Source organism: Cladosporium halotolerans, assembly GCF_011745625.1.
Source record: "Cladosporium halotolerans strain TM138-S3 chromosome Unknown Sca34, whole genome shotgun sequence".
Lineage (NCBI taxonomy): Eukaryota > Fungi > Ascomycota > Dothideomycetes > Cladosporiales > Cladosporiaceae > Cladosporium > Cladosporium halotolerans.
In genome coordinates this window covers 37,898-51,970 of record NW_027191485.1, presented here as the reverse complement: position 1 = coordinate 51,970, position 14,073 = coordinate 37,898, and the positions used below count along the sequence as shown (strand labels likewise).

At 57.3% G+C, this 14,073-nt stretch overlaps 6 protein-coding genes across 6 annotated transcripts; 4 read left to right on the top strand and 2 right to left on the bottom strand.

The window, feature by feature from the left end:
- Positions 1-150: 150 nt before the first annotated feature.
- WHR41_07656 (uncharacterized protein) lies at positions 151-1,076 on the top strand (the record flags this gene model as incomplete). The annotated part of the gene is made up of 2 exons (XM_069376260.1): positions 151-178; positions 244-1,076. The coding sequence occupies 2 exons, from the start codon at positions 151-153 to the stop codon at positions 1,074-1,076; spliced, it is 861 nt and encodes a 286-aa protein (XP_069226658.1).
- Positions 1,077-1,091: 15 nt separating this feature from the next.
- Positions 1,092-3,659, bottom strand: WHR41_07655 (uncharacterized protein). Its single transcript, XM_069376259.1, has 4 exons — positions 2,496-3,659; positions 2,090-2,446; positions 1,552-2,032; positions 1,092-1,499 (listed from the first exon to the last, which is right to left on the bottom strand). Exons 1-4 carry the CDS (start codon positions 3,450-3,452, stop codon positions 1,237-1,239), a joined length of 2,058 nt encoding a protein of 685 aa, XP_069226661.1. The 5' UTR covers positions 3,453-3,659; the 3' UTR covers positions 1,092-1,236.
- Positions 3,660-4,367: 708 nt separating this feature from the next.
- Positions 4,368-6,062, top strand: WHR41_07654 (uncharacterized protein; the record flags this gene model as incomplete). The annotated part of the gene is made up of 1 exon (XM_069376258.1): positions 4,368-6,062. One exon carries the CDS (start codon positions 4,368-4,370, stop codon positions 6,060-6,062), a length of 1,695 nt encoding a protein of 564 aa, XP_069226660.1.
- A 250-nt stretch (positions 6,063-6,312) lies between these two features.
- WHR41_07653 (uncharacterized protein) lies at positions 6,313-7,791 on the bottom strand (the record flags this gene model as incomplete). The annotated part of the gene is made up of 1 exon (XM_069376257.1): positions 6,313-7,791. The coding sequence occupies one exon, from the start codon at positions 7,789-7,791 to the stop codon at positions 6,313-6,315; it is 1,479 nt and encodes a 492-aa protein (XP_069226663.1).
- Positions 7,792-9,168: 1,377 nt separating this feature from the next.
- On the top strand, positions 9,169-10,620 carry WHR41_07652 (uncharacterized protein). The gene is made up of 3 exons (XM_069376256.1): positions 9,169-9,506; positions 9,565-9,824; positions 9,878-10,620. Exons 1-3 carry the CDS (start codon positions 9,363-9,365, stop codon positions 10,158-10,160), a joined length of 687 nt encoding a protein of 228 aa, XP_069226662.1. The 5' UTR covers positions 9,169-9,362; the 3' UTR covers positions 10,161-10,620.
- Positions 10,621-10,683: 63 nt separating this feature from the next.
- On the top strand, positions 10,684-12,456 carry WHR41_07651 (uncharacterized protein). The gene is made up of 2 exons (XM_069376255.1): positions 10,684-11,598; positions 11,657-12,456. Exons 1-2 carry the CDS (start codon positions 11,373-11,375, stop codon positions 12,160-12,162), a joined length of 732 nt encoding a protein of 243 aa, XP_069226665.1. The 5' UTR covers positions 10,684-11,372; the 3' UTR covers positions 12,163-12,456.
- Positions 12,457-14,073: the final 1,617 nt, after the last annotated feature.

Sequence of the window (14,073 nt, the reverse complement as noted above, 5' to 3'; positions counted from 1 at the left end):
CACGGCTTTGCCTTGTATTCATAAAAGGACATCTTGTGATCATTTGACAACACTATCTCCAACATAGCTTCCAAACTCGTCCGCAGACTTCACTTCCTCACCACAATCATCCCAAACCCAACACTAGCCAAACCTCCTCTCTCCACCATCATGCCGACCGATTTCAAACTCCAAGACAGTCCGTCTCCTATACCCCCTACCCATCCCCACTCCCATCCCACAACCCTACTAACCCCCATCCAGCCAAAGGCACCGACTGGGACGCCCTCGCCGCCGAATACAAATCCTTCTCCTCCGGCCCCGCCACCGCCTCCATCAAGTCTCTCCTCAGCCGCACAAACGCCACCCTCCCCTTCGCCCAAGCCACCGCAATCCTCGACAACGGTTGCGGGCCCGGCCCCATCACCGCCGCGCTCCTCGAGACCCACGGCGCCGAGCTCCCGGCCTCCTGCCCCATCCTCGCAGCAGACTTCAGCGAGGGGATGGTTAAGCAAGTCGATGAGGCTAAAGCTCGCGCGCTCGCGGCCGGCGAGGAGGGTTGGCAGCGCGTGCAGACGAAAGTGCTCGACGCGATGGACTTGCAGGGCGTGGCGGACGGGTCGCAGAGCCACGTTCTGGCCGGCTGGGTGTACTTCATGACGGCGGACCCGAACAAGTGCCTGTCTGAGTCGCTGCGCGTGCTGGCTCCGGGGGGCGTGCTGGCGTGCACGGCGTGGGAGGGCAGCGAGTGGCTGGATGTGATGAACACGCTGAAGGGCGTGAGGCCAGATTTGAAGTTGCCGGAGCTGCCGAAGGCGTGGAGTGATGCGGGATTGTTGAAGGGGGAGTTGGAGAGGGCGGGTTTTCGGGAGGTGGTGTGTGAGAAGGTGGCGGTTAAGATGCAGTTTGAGAGGCACGAGACGCTGGTGGAGTGGTTGTTGACGAAGCTGCCGCATATTGTGGCTGTGACGAAGGATTTGTCCGAGGAGGAGATGGGGAGGTATAGGGAGGCGGCGACGAAGCTTTGTAGGGAGTATTGTCCGAATGCGCCGGGAGAGCTTTCCGGACGGTCTTTGTTGGCGATTGGGAGGAAGTAGTGTGGTGTGAGAGCGTTTGCGCAATAGTTAATTTGGATGACATTATTTGTCCTGCATGACATTATTAAACTCTTTATGTGCCTCTATCTTCTCCAGTCTATCCTGTAGAAGAGTGCTGTATGAATGTAAACAAATAGTACACGACTTGCTTGCTCAACAATCAAGCCTCTCTCTTCTCGTTCGAGCTGTCGTCGCTAGAGCTCATGCCAATCTTAGGGGCTTCGGCGGCCTCTGATCCCGTGTGTCCAACGGTCGCTCCAGCCTCCTCATCAGCGCGCTGCCTCTCCTGCTTGAGATCAGGAGCCGGTGCGAAGTTGGATTTCGCCCGAATCTTCTTGCCAAAGAAGAAGAAAATGAAAGGCATGGGAATAAGCAGGGCGGAGAAGCAACCACAGACGGTCATGCCCCAGTTGATACCGATGCCTAGGAAAGTATTAGCCAAATGTGTGGAAACACCGGAAGGTGTGATGCTTACCGTTATACATCTGAGTGGCGAACATAGGGAAAGCAAAACCGCAAAGACTTCGCAGCATAGTGTTTCCAGCGATGGCGGAGGCTGCGAACATCAGGTAGGAGTCGATGATGTAGTTCATCAGCTGCAAGAAAATGGTGTAGATGCCGAAGCCAAGGCAAAGGCCTGCGAGAGTCGGCACAATCCATGGGATGCTGGCGGTGTAGCCAGTCCAGCCGAACCAAAACAGGCCAACCGTGAAGGAGATACCACCGAGCATGGGCCAGAATAGACGCCATTCGGGGACCGGGATATTGTTGTTGGCCTTCAGTTTCTTGACGTAGCCAGGGTTGGTGACCACTACCGCAAAGAAGCCGATCATCACACCGATGATCATGCCAATGTACGGCAGACCAGAGACACCCGGGCTCATCCCGTGAATCTGACCAAAGACAATGCTGTATGCTGTCAAAGACAGGTAGAGCATGCCGTAGACGAAAGACATCTGCGTATCCTGTTAGTGTTCCATGCGCAAACATGTACTCTATGGTGATGGACTTACGTAAATCGAGACAAGTAGGACAATTGGCTCTCCGAACAAAATTCGAAGAGGTCTGCTGACGTTCTTGGTAACGAGCTCCTTCAAGTCGACTTCGACTTCCTCTTGTTTGGCGTGAATGCCCCAGTTGCGAGTCATTCGACGAAGCTCACTCGCCTTGGAGACGAGGATGATAGGAGGATAGGACTCTTCCAAGAAGAACAGAGCCAGGATGGCGCAGGAAAAGGCCATGAATGCCGGAATGTATTGAGTCCAGCGCCATCCAAGGTAGCTCTTGGTGATAAATCCTCCGATCAAAGGGCCAGCCAGCGGTCCGTTGAAGACCGAAGCTGAAAATGCGGCGATCGCGAGACCACGTAACTAGGATTGTTAGCAATTACCTCTCTTTATGTAGGTCATGTAAGCATACCTCGTTGGAAAAAATGTCAGAAAAGACTGCCGGAACGATGGTCAGTGCGCACGAGCCGAAGAGCCCAGCAAAAAAGCGACAGATAAGGACTGTCTGAATATCCTTTCCAACTGCAACCGCAATCATAAAGATGCCAAAGGCAGTCGAAGCAATGACCACGGGCAGTTTTCTTCCGTACAATTCGGAAAACGGAGCCCAGAAGAGTGGTCCAACGGCGTAGCCAAGCACAAATAGAGATGTTCCCAACGTCACCACCGGCTGGCCTACTCCAAAATGCATACCGACAGTAGATCCCGCAGGCGAGAAGACGGCCGAGGCAAAGGTGGCGGTGAGGGAGTTGAATACAAGGACGGTGAAGATGATCATCTTTTTCTTGAACGCCCAGTTTTGTGGATGCATTGGATCATCATGGCCAGAGAACTCAACGACGTATTCCTCTCTATCCGGTAACAGCGGAGGATACTCTTTCCCACCACCAAAATCCGGCCATTCTCCGGTGTGTTTGCTTCGGGATGTACCAACGGTTTGCGAGTGCTGAAGGCGATGCTCATCGATGCGCTTGATGGCGGTGGGATGTCGCTCGAGGTACGCAAACACAGCCCTGTCTCGCTGCGCAGTGTTCATGCGAGAGATCTGTTGTTCCGCCTGTCTTGTCGAGACTGTGCGCATGCTCTGTGTCGTGGGTACGCGACGCGCAACGCTCGATCTTGAGCCAGTACTCGAGCTCGAGCTTGTAGATGCGTGGCTGGTCTGGCGCCTGACTGCGGCCAAATCCTCCGCCTCTTCTCGTCCCGATTGTGCTGTATGATCTTGCCAGTTTGTTTCCGCTTGGTGTTGCGGCGAAGGGTGTTCGGCATACCATCGGTCGCGTATGCTGTCGTTCGGATCGTAGTCCCGCCATCGCGAAGGGCTTGCGTCTCGTTCGGCCCTCAGCCTGGCCGCATCCTCGCTATTCATGTTGACGGATATAGCGCTTCCTCTGTGTTGGTGTAGAACGCCAATGGCAGGAGCAGATGTGTAGATCCGCCGTGAAAGGGTGTGTAATGATGGAGAAACACAGAAGCACGATGAGAAGAAATTGCCCCTCACCAAGATCTACGCCCAGGGTAGGGTTATAGAGCAAGGTACAGATACACGTCTACCTTACTCTCAGGCGCCGTCTTTGCCGCCGGCGGGTTTGTCGGGCGGTCGGGGCTCCGCGGCGATTGCAGAGGGCGAAGAAGTCGTCCGACTCGTCCCCAAACTTCACAGACGCAGCCAACGCTCTCCGCCGACGTCACACTTGAAGCTCTCGACGCCACACAGCGAGCGACAAATGCTTAGCGCATGGCTTAGTCACTGTCTGGTGAGAAGCCAATTTTGCAAAATGAGAGCCGTCGGAAGCTGCAACGGCAATCTCAGTGCGGGCCGGACAATCGGGTGCCGCTTGTGCGCAATTTCCGCATCTACTGTGAAAACATTTGGAGGCTCGGACCATCTTGTCGAGCACGACGGGCGTCTTCCGCTGCACGTGTTGAAAGTCCTTCCGCGGTCCCCAACCCCAACCCTAGCGTGAGCGTTTTCGGAAGGTCCGGCACGCACGAGACACGGCCCATCATTACATCAGCGCTGACAGGTCGTTGTTCGGTCTCTGGACAGCGAGCGAGTCTCCGGGTTAGCGTGGAAGTCAATCGGCCCGTCAACGACACCGTCATAGTAAGGCAAAGAGAATGGAGACGACTTGTCTAGATGCATAGTATCGGACCCGGCCATACGAGCTGCATCAGCCTGCATCCTCAGCAACTGTAATACTGTGCTCGTCTTACCTTACACAAGCTTCCCCCTTCAACTTAATTCTCCCCAGTGACAGTACCGAGTTGTTGCAGTCGAAAGATGGCGTCTCAGAACGAGCAGCAGGTTGCCAAGATCATCGTCGACAGCCTGTACAATGCTGGTGTTCGAACCGTCTTCGGCATTCCAGGAGCCAAGGTCGATGCCGTCTTTGACACCCTCAGCGATCACTCCGAGATCAAGCTCATAGTATGTCGCCATGAACAGAACGCGGCGTTCATGGCTGCCGCAACCGGCAGAATCACTGGCGTTCCTGGTGTCTGTATTGCCACTTCAGGTCCTGGCGCGGGAAACCTCACCACTGGCCTTGTCACAGCAACGACAGAAGGTGACCCTGTGGTCGCTATCGTCGGTTCGGTGCCGAGACTGCTCAATACAAAGCACACTCACCAATCTATGAAAGCGCTGGAAATTCTTGGCCCCACGAGCAAGTCAGCCATGAACATTGACGTCGAGGACGTCGCAGCCGAGATTGTACTCGCAGCGTTCCGGACGGCGACTACCAGCCCCAAAGGCAGCGCCGTTGTGTCGTTACCAATGGACATCGCTTCAGGCAAGTCGAAGATCACAGCCTTCCAGCCCTCTGCCTTCAAGGCACCGCTGTATGGCCCGGCTCCTCCAGAGAGCATTCAGAAAGTCGCCAGGCTGTTGGAGAACGCAAAGCGTCCAGTCCTCTTCCTGGGTCAGCGAGCCTCGAGCCACATAGTCGTTGAGGCCCTGCACAAGTTCCTCGACAAACACACAATCCCCGTCATCGAGACCTTCCAAGCCGCAGGCGCCATTTCCGAAGAACTCGCACCTAAGGTCTTCTTCGGACGCGTCGGCCTCTTCCGCAACCAGATCGGCGACAGACTCCTTCAGAACTCCGACCTCATTCTCACCCTCGGCTATGATCCGACAGAATACGACGCCAGCTCCTGGAACCCCTCCGGCAACCTTCCCATCGTGCACATCGACTACACCTCCTGCGAGTTCGGCACCTACTACCACCCCGACATCGAGCTCCTCGGCTCCGTACGGGAGACGCTCCGCGCGCTCGCCTCCGAAGTCAAACAAGTCACCAACCCCTCCGACGACCCTCTCTGCCAGCGCCTACAGCAAGAAACCAAGGCACAAATCGAGCAAATCAACAGCACAAAACCCAACACCGGCGGCCCCGTGCACCCCCTCCACTTCGTCTCCGCGCTGCAAGCGCGCGTCTCGCCCTCGACAACCGTCACCTGCGACGTCGGCACCGTCTACATCTACATCATGCGGCACTACCGCGCGTACCAGCCGCGGCACCTGCTCTGCAGCAACGGGCAGCAGACGCTCGGCGTCGGCATGCCGTGGGCGATCGCAGCCTCTCTCGCGCAGTCCCCGCCCTGCAGCGCCAAAGTCGTCTCGCTCTCCGGCGACGGCGGCTTCATGTTCAGCGCGCAGGAGCTCGCGACGGCCGTGCAGCAGAAGTGCAACATCACGCACTTCGTGTGGAACGACGAGGCGTTCAACATGGTCGAGTTCCAGGAGGAGATGAAGTACGGGCGGTCGTCGGGCATCGCGCTGGGCGGGGTCGATTTCGTGAAGTTGGCGGAGGCGTTTGGTGCCAGAGGGTTCAGGGTCAGTGAGGCCGGGGAGCTGGAGAGAGTTATGGAGGAGGCGTTGGCGTTTGAGGGCGTTGCGTTGGTGGATGTTAGGATTGATTACAGCCAGGCGAAGGAGTTGGCGGGAAATTTGTTGAAGGATAGTGTGGGTTGAAAAGGAACGTGTTTCTTGGACCCCGCGGTGGTGTCTTGGGGGGGTGGACGTAATGCGAACGTATGATGAATGAATCTCCTACTCAGACGTATCGAAACACCTTCTGTCACGCATGTTCTCAGAATACCTGGAAATCGGATCAACGCTCGTCATTTCTATACATCCAGCTCATGTTTCCCATAAACCTCATATACTCTCATGATCATCCATCTTCAAACCTCTACGTACAATTCCTCCGCAGCATCACCACCTACAAAAACCCCTTCAACGCATCCACGAACGCCTCGTGATTCTCCAACATCGGCAAATGCCCCGCGCCCCCAATCTTCACAAACCTCGTCCCCGGGATCCCGAACCCCTGCATGACCTCCGGCAGCTTCCCGTCGCCCTCGCCCGCAATCAGCAGCCCAGGCGTCTCAATGCCCGCCAACTTATCCTTCAGGTCGTAGTTGCACAGCGCGCCCGCGTTCTGCTCGAAGCCATCGATGCTCGCCGCCTCGACCATGGCGAGCGTCTTCTCGAAGTTCTCGCTGCCGTGGTTCGCCGGCGTGAACCACCGCTCGACCGTCACCTTCGCCAGCGCGGGCATGCCCTCGCTCTTCGCGAGGTCGATGCGGTCCGCCCAGGCCTGGTTGTTCGCCGCGCCGGCGGCGACGTTGCAGTCGCAGGCGACGAATTTGGCCAGCTTGGCCGGGTGGCGGATGGCGAAGTTGATGGCCGTGACGCCGCCCATGCTGACGCCGAGGACGGCGTGGGCGCGCGGCACGCCGACGCGGTCGAGCAGGTACTCGAGGTCGTCGGCGAGCAGGTCGAAGCGCGTCGGGTTGCTGTTCTGGTCCTGCTGGGCGTAGCCGCGGGAGTTGTAGCGGAGGGTGCGGAAAGTCTGGCCGGTGGGGGAGGCAGCGCCGCTGCGCAGGGCGGCGGCCACGTCGTCCCAGATGGCGAAGTTGGTCAGGATGCTGTTGACGCAGACGACGACGGGGTCGGCGGGGTTGCCTTCGAGCTGGAAGCGGAGCTCGGCGCCGTCGGTTGTGATGACGGAGGAGGGGGGTTCTTTGAGCGCGGTGAAGGTGAGGTGGTGCGCCCATTCGCGGCGTTCGCGGGCGACGACTTTCTCCATGGTTGCGAGGCGCCAGGGCGTGTTGGTCGCGGCTTGGTGCTCGGGGCCGTGCAGGCCGTTGGTGGCCTCGAAGTCGTGGACCGCGAGGCAGCAGACCTGGCCTTGGGGCGGCATGCCGGCGACGCCGCCGACGACCATCCTGAAGCGGCGGGTGCGCAGCCAGCCGGGGATTTTGGCCAGCATGCCGACGTGCTCTTCTTCGTACCACTTGTCGAATTCGGCGAGGTCGGATTCCTTGACGACCATGGAGACCGCGGCTTGGACGGGGGCGGGTCCGGAGTAGCCCGGTTTCGCACGCTCGGAGAACAGTGAGTAAATCTTCCGGTCGACTGTGTCGAACGAGCCCATCACGCGCTTTTCTCTCGCCGAGCGCTCCTCGCGCAGTCGTGTGTAGATGCGCTTCTCCAGCATGGACAGGTCCGTGACATCGTAGACGGCGCTCCAGGCGGGGATCTCCCCGTCAATCGCCTTGTAGCGGTCGCCGGTGGTGATGAAGGGCAGACGCATGCGGAGCGGGCCATGCTCGTTGTTGTACCAGTCGTGGAAAGCAGCATCGCCCGTGTCGGGGCCGGGTTGGATGGCGACGGCGAGATATCCGGGGCCGTTCATAGCTGCGGGGAGAGGATTGCACTTGACTTACTGGGTAAAGACCTGGTATCAGAAGGCGGTATGTATAGTGAGGGCAAAGGAGTGCTACCGATGGCTTTCTACAGCAGCCACATGATTCGGAGCATCTGTCGTCAAGCTCTCGGGATCTATGTCGGCAAAGGTTCGACGTGGAGACTCGCCGCTTAAACGTTTTTCCCCAGACCCCATGCGTCCGAGTGACGATGTTGCGGGTTTCTAACTTTTGGAGTCGCGACTCTGGCCGTGCAAGTGTTTGTCTGTGAAGCTCAACACGGTTGAAAGTCGAAGGCTGTTGTATTCTTGAGTAATTTTGTTTAATCGCTGGAGACAGAACATCGTAAGTTGGTGGCAATGGCTTGTCACACCCAGCAGCATTGGACGCGGAGATTGCCACCAAACATTTCGACCCAACCAACTCGAATGACTTCCATTGAGCGCTTGTGCTCGCTGAGGTTGTCCTTGGATAGCAACGAGCGATCGAAAATACTGGATATGTGGATGAATGGTGTGGTCACGCGATATAAACTGATCTCATGCGAAAGTCACGTTTTCGCTTTTCAACAGCCATTGGCAAACGGGAACACCATGACGAGTCTCAATCCAGATTGTGCTGACTCTCGAATGCGGTTGTCCACGAAATTGTTGTGGTAACGTCAGACATATAGGGTATTAGACCCAAATCGCATGACCCACGACTCTGGCTCCCATGTCTGAGCAGGCATCATCTCTTATTACTGTGATACCACGGTCTCCAACTTAGTCATATTGCGCAATAAGAACAAGTCGATCGACCACAGCACACGGCTATTCGCAGCGAGAACGACGATGGCGAGAGCGGTGCAATTTGGGGGGCGGCGCAGGGGCTGGTGCGCGCACAGTCAGACTTTGCTAGCGTGGCGTTACAGAGTTCTGGAACGGACAGACCCCAGGTCGCGCCAGCTCGCTGGTAAGCAGGCGTGGCAGGCGTGGCAGGCTCAACAACGCAAACGGCATGCTCTCTGCGTGCAGAAGACCCCTGCTTACACGCGAGCCGTGTCCCCTCGTCGCCGTGAACCTTGGGAGGTGCATCTCTGCTCTGACTTTACCCCTAGAGTAGCTCAGAAGCCTGAGGTGCTGCCAATTGCAGGCGTGTCATTGCCGCCCCCGGCCTGTCGCCTCGCCTGTCATGCGATCACGAGACACGCCGCCTGCAATGCGCGCGCACCGCAGGCCACGCGGCTGAACACCGCGATCGCGCACAGGCTGATTGGCCAGACCGCCACCGTGCAGGCCGAAATGAGATGCGCCGGTTTGGTAAGTGAAATCCCCGCAAACCCCAAGGACGGTCTGGCGCCGCCGTTGGGGCCTGGAGGGCGACAGGGGTGAACAAGGCCTCTTTAGGGCCGCGCATTCCTGTCGCCTCGCTCTGCTCCGTCTTCGCCTATCGCTCACAACAAAGCCCCATTCTTGCTACTGCTTCCAACGTCATCGACGTGCGCCGCTCGTTCACGCGTCCTTCATTGCTAATCCCGTCGCGACCTCGACATTCTCCGACCTCCACAACCACCGTCAACATGTTCTCCAAGGCTCTGCTCCTCGGCGCCATCGCCGCTCTCGCGACTGCCCAGTCCACTGTTCTGACCTTCACCAACGTGCCGAACCCGATCACCGACGGACAACCCCAGGCCATCACTTACGCTACCAATGACACCACCACTGTAAGCGTGATCACGACAGCGGCATGATGTTGGATACAATCGCTAACGCGCCTCACAGCCCGTGACCATCATCCTGCGCCAGGGTCTCAGGACCGACCTCCAGGATGTCGAGACCCTGACCACCGAGGCCACCGGCGGCCAGTTCATCTGGACTCCTCCGAACTCCCTGCCCAACGGCAACGACTACGCGCTCCAGATCAAGCAGGGCAACGAGATCAACTACTATGGCCCGTTCACCGTTCAGGGCCAGACCACCACCTCTAGCGCGCGCTCCAGCGCCAGCGCGTCCGCCTCTGGCAGCCCCATTGTCAGCGCCAAGTAAGCACATCACTCGTGTCTGTCGCTTGCAGCAATCGCTAACATCCATCCAGCAGCACTACCTCCGCTATGATGACTCCCATGGGCACTGGCGCTAGCGCGTCCGGCACTGGCAGCCCCATCTCTCGCAACACCACCATGAGCTCTGCCACCCTGACCGCCTCGACCACCTCTTCCAACAGCCGCGCCACTGCCAGCTCCACCGACGACGCCGGCTTCCAGGGCACCGGCACGAGCTCTGCTGGCTCCGAGCCCACCGGCGCTGCTTCCAGCATGCAGATCGGCTCCTCACTCGCTCTCTTCGGCGCCATCGCTGCCGGTATCTTCATGCAGTAAGCGCGAACAGCATCTCGTCTTTGCCAAAGGTCAATTCGGGGCATGGGCACATTTTCGTTTCGATGTTTTATTGATTGACGATGGGTTATGTGCGCGCAAAAGCGCACGGGGTTTCGTCCGTAATGTCTTATCACCGAGGTTCACGGTACTGCAATGCTATTCAATGTCTGATAACACCAACCTATCGCTGTCTCGAATTGTTTGACTCTGCCAAGAAACGGCCGCCACCGATGTCTCAGCAACCACAACATGGGTCGGCTAGGTGATGCTTTTTCTCTGAACTCTATTGACACTCAGCTGAGGCACAGACAGGTGCTTGGCGGGATATCTTGATCGCGGGAAAAAGCACCAAAGATTGACCCTCGGCAATATTGCGATCAGACGTCATTCCACCCATGAGATCAGCAATCCAAGCATTCCTTCGTTTCGGCCGTGCCGACTGACCCTGCGGCCCGGGAAAATAAGACAGTCTCTCCTTGTGAACCGTCCCTGGCCAGCGAGCCGCCTGAGAGCGGCGATCATGGAGAAGCTGGAGAGCGGGCCCACTTGGGCGAAGGGTTCCTGCAGCCGCCATGAAGTCTCCGATTCTCCCGAGGTCATCTCGGGCGCGACGTTCCGGCGCACGCACTCCACGCACGCCCTTCTTCATCACAGACACCCAACCATGTGTACCGCCGATCAACGGTAGCTGTGTCTCGCAACCATAACCATTTTGTATCGCATGCGAGCCCTCTGAAATACAGGCGGGTCGGCTTTCGGCCAATCCGGCCGGCGCGGGCGAGGCGAAAGAAGCAATGTCTCCTAGCCTCCTTGCGCTTTTGCGCCTAGCGAGTGACTAAATTAGACTTCCAGAACCCTCCGCCACCATACCGAGCCAGTAAGAGGTTGGCTCATCTCGTCTATTGCTTACCGGTGACCATTCGCTAGGAGCTATATGGCGTAGCGCTGTCGACCGGAGCATCCTTCGCCTCCGCGGGCAGATCCAGACACCTGCCCCTTCTACCGCCGAGCGGGTGGTGTTGCGCTTGGGAGATTGCTTTAATACCCGTTTCGTTTCCCCTGCCCGTCGCTGCTGTCGCTTTCTCATCTAGCATTCTTACACTTTCGTCTCTCGTCCGGGCATTCGCAGGGTCTCACTTCTCGCCTTTTGGGTTTTCGACATATACATTCGCTCCAACCTCACCTCGTCCAACCCATACACAACCTGACACCATGCGTTTCTCCGCCTCCACCATCCTGGCCGTCGTCGCCGTCGCTGCCGCCCAGGGCACCTCCGACTCCAATGGCTCCAACCCTTTCAACATCCCTCCCGAGGGCCTGAACACTGAGGCCGGCGACACCGTCGACCTTACCTGGCAGCCCACCACCGAGGGCACCGTCACCATCTACCTCAGGAGCGGCGCCAGCAACGACCTGAACAAGGGCGAGCCCATTGCCTGTACGTCTACAACCCTCTTGTAACCAACATGACACCCAACAACTAATTCCCTCTCCAGCCAACATCGACAACTCCGGCTCCTTCACCTGGCAAGTCCCCGACGACATCGTCCGCGGCTCCAACTACGCGCTCGAGATCGTCGACGACTCCAACGAGGACAACACAAACTACACCCCTCCCTTCGTCGTCGAGAGCGACAACAACGCCGCCCCCAGCAGCGCCAGCACTGGCTCCTCCATGTCCATGACCGCCACCGACAGCGCCATGAGCACCATGACAGACGCCTCCATGACCGACTCCTCGATGATGACCGAGTCCACCGACTCCGCCATGAGCACCATGACCGACGCCTCCATGACCGACTCCTCCATGATGACCGAGTCCACCGCGTCCGCCACGGAGTCCAGCAGCAGCATGAGCGGCTCCATGACCACCTCTTCCACGGCCTCCGCCACCGACGCCGACATCCAGGCCACTTCCGCGCCGTCCGAGGGCTCTGCCTCGCGCATGACGACTTTCGGCGGCCTGTTCGGTCTCGTCGCTCTCGGCGCCATCGCTCTTTAAGCATGAGAATGGGACCGGGCTGGGCGTGCATTTGTTACATACCTTATGATTCTTTGGCGTGGCATTTTGAGCGGATTTTTTTTTCACCTTGTTATTTGGGAACAAAGCCCATCGTATCGGATGGCTTTTCCCTTTTTCACGATACCCTTACTACTACCCACCTACCTACCCACCCTACCTTGCTGTCTTGAGGACGGATGATGGGGAGGATTTTTACATGGATAATTGGAGAAAGAGATGGAGAGACGGCTAGATAATAATCAGAATACGCAAAAACATGATTAAAACTACGAACCATCTTCCCATACCCAAGATCCGTGCTATGTGACTAGGACTGAACTGTGTGTGATGGCGCTGCGAAGGCGGCCCCATCACGGCTGGGGCAGAACTACAGTGGTTGCTTCGGGCACCCGATCTGCAGACATGAAAACGGCGGTATAGGTAATACCATCAATGCCAGCTCGCTCCTGAGAGATGGGCTGGCGGTGAGCGTCTTGTTCAGTCGCAGTTTGGTCACGTGCAGCTTGCGCCTGAGAGCGACATGTATGCTCGTCTACGTCGACGACCTCCTCAGCGTTGGAGCTGACCTTCAACGGATCAGAACGATCAAAAGCCAATTCGCACAGCAAGTCGAAATGGAAGATCTCGACGAAGGCAGTCGATTCCTAGGTATTACCATTGAACGAATCGTTGCCGGCCTTCGTCTCATCGATGCAGTCATCGCACCTGCGTGTTAGTGAAGGGCCTTAGCCCAAAGCCTTCAAGAGCGCGCCGTGCTGAAGCGCAGGCTTGCCAGCAACGTCACGGAGCGGGAGGACCTTGAGTATCTCCACGGAGGTAGTGACCCTATCGAGAGTTGATCACAGAAGCTCTTTGATTCGTCTCTCTCCAGCGTGAGAATCCCAGTGCCTGAGTCAATGGCTGATGGCAACAGCACCTTGGATTAGAAAAGCTGGAAGTTCGGCGCTCTACAAGCATGTGATGAGGTCGAGAGGTCTCCTTCCTCAATGGTTAATACGTATTTTCTAATTTGATGCCTGATGGCAGTAGCATCAGGGTGTGGAGACTTCCAGATATTCCGCTGCTTCGGAAAAAGTCTTTACTGCCTCTCCCAATATTCGCACTCCCATTTCTGGATCTATGCCTGATGGTAGGACCTCCATGGACGAGGAAGAACCCGACTTCCTAGGATTCTAAGAAGCGTGTGGTAACACTTCGAAGCTTGTTCGTAAAGCCTCTCTCACCGGCGGACACCCCTGATTCTGGATCTGTGCATGGTGGCAGTAACTCCATGGATTGGGGAATCCTCCACTTCTCATGTCTCTAATGAGCATGTGAAAGTGCTTTGAGGGCAGTTTGTACTATGTTTCTCACCGACAGACACCTTGAATTTCGAGCTCGCCCCCGATGGTATCAGCATGAAGACGCATTCTATGGAGGAGATCGCGACCAGAGTAATTAGCAGCGACCACTCTCCGTGACAGAGTGTTTTTCAGACAGAAACAAGGCGTCTGGTAGTAGCACGTAGTGCTGGGTTTTGGAGCATCTCGGCTCTGGCACATGTCAATATTGGAGACGAGTCGCGCCTTCCTCAAGCCTCGCTCCTTCCCAATCTGTATCCAGGCAACACGCGACCCGCCCGAGCAGCAACAAAAACTCTTCGAACCTCCTCTCTCTCTCCCTTCCCTCTCTCTTCTACTATCGGAATCATGGCGCCGCTTCCGCCCCCGCCGGTAAGAATCCCATCTCCTCATCGTCAGAAACAAGCTAACGCATATCAGACCCTCTCCGCCGCCCTTTTTTGGGCCAAAGCTCTTCTCCTCGGCGTCCTCGCCATCGCCGGCTGCGTCGCCATCCAAGGCCTCCTCCTTGGATGGTTCGCCCTCCTCGACGCCCAAGTCTTCCTCGTGC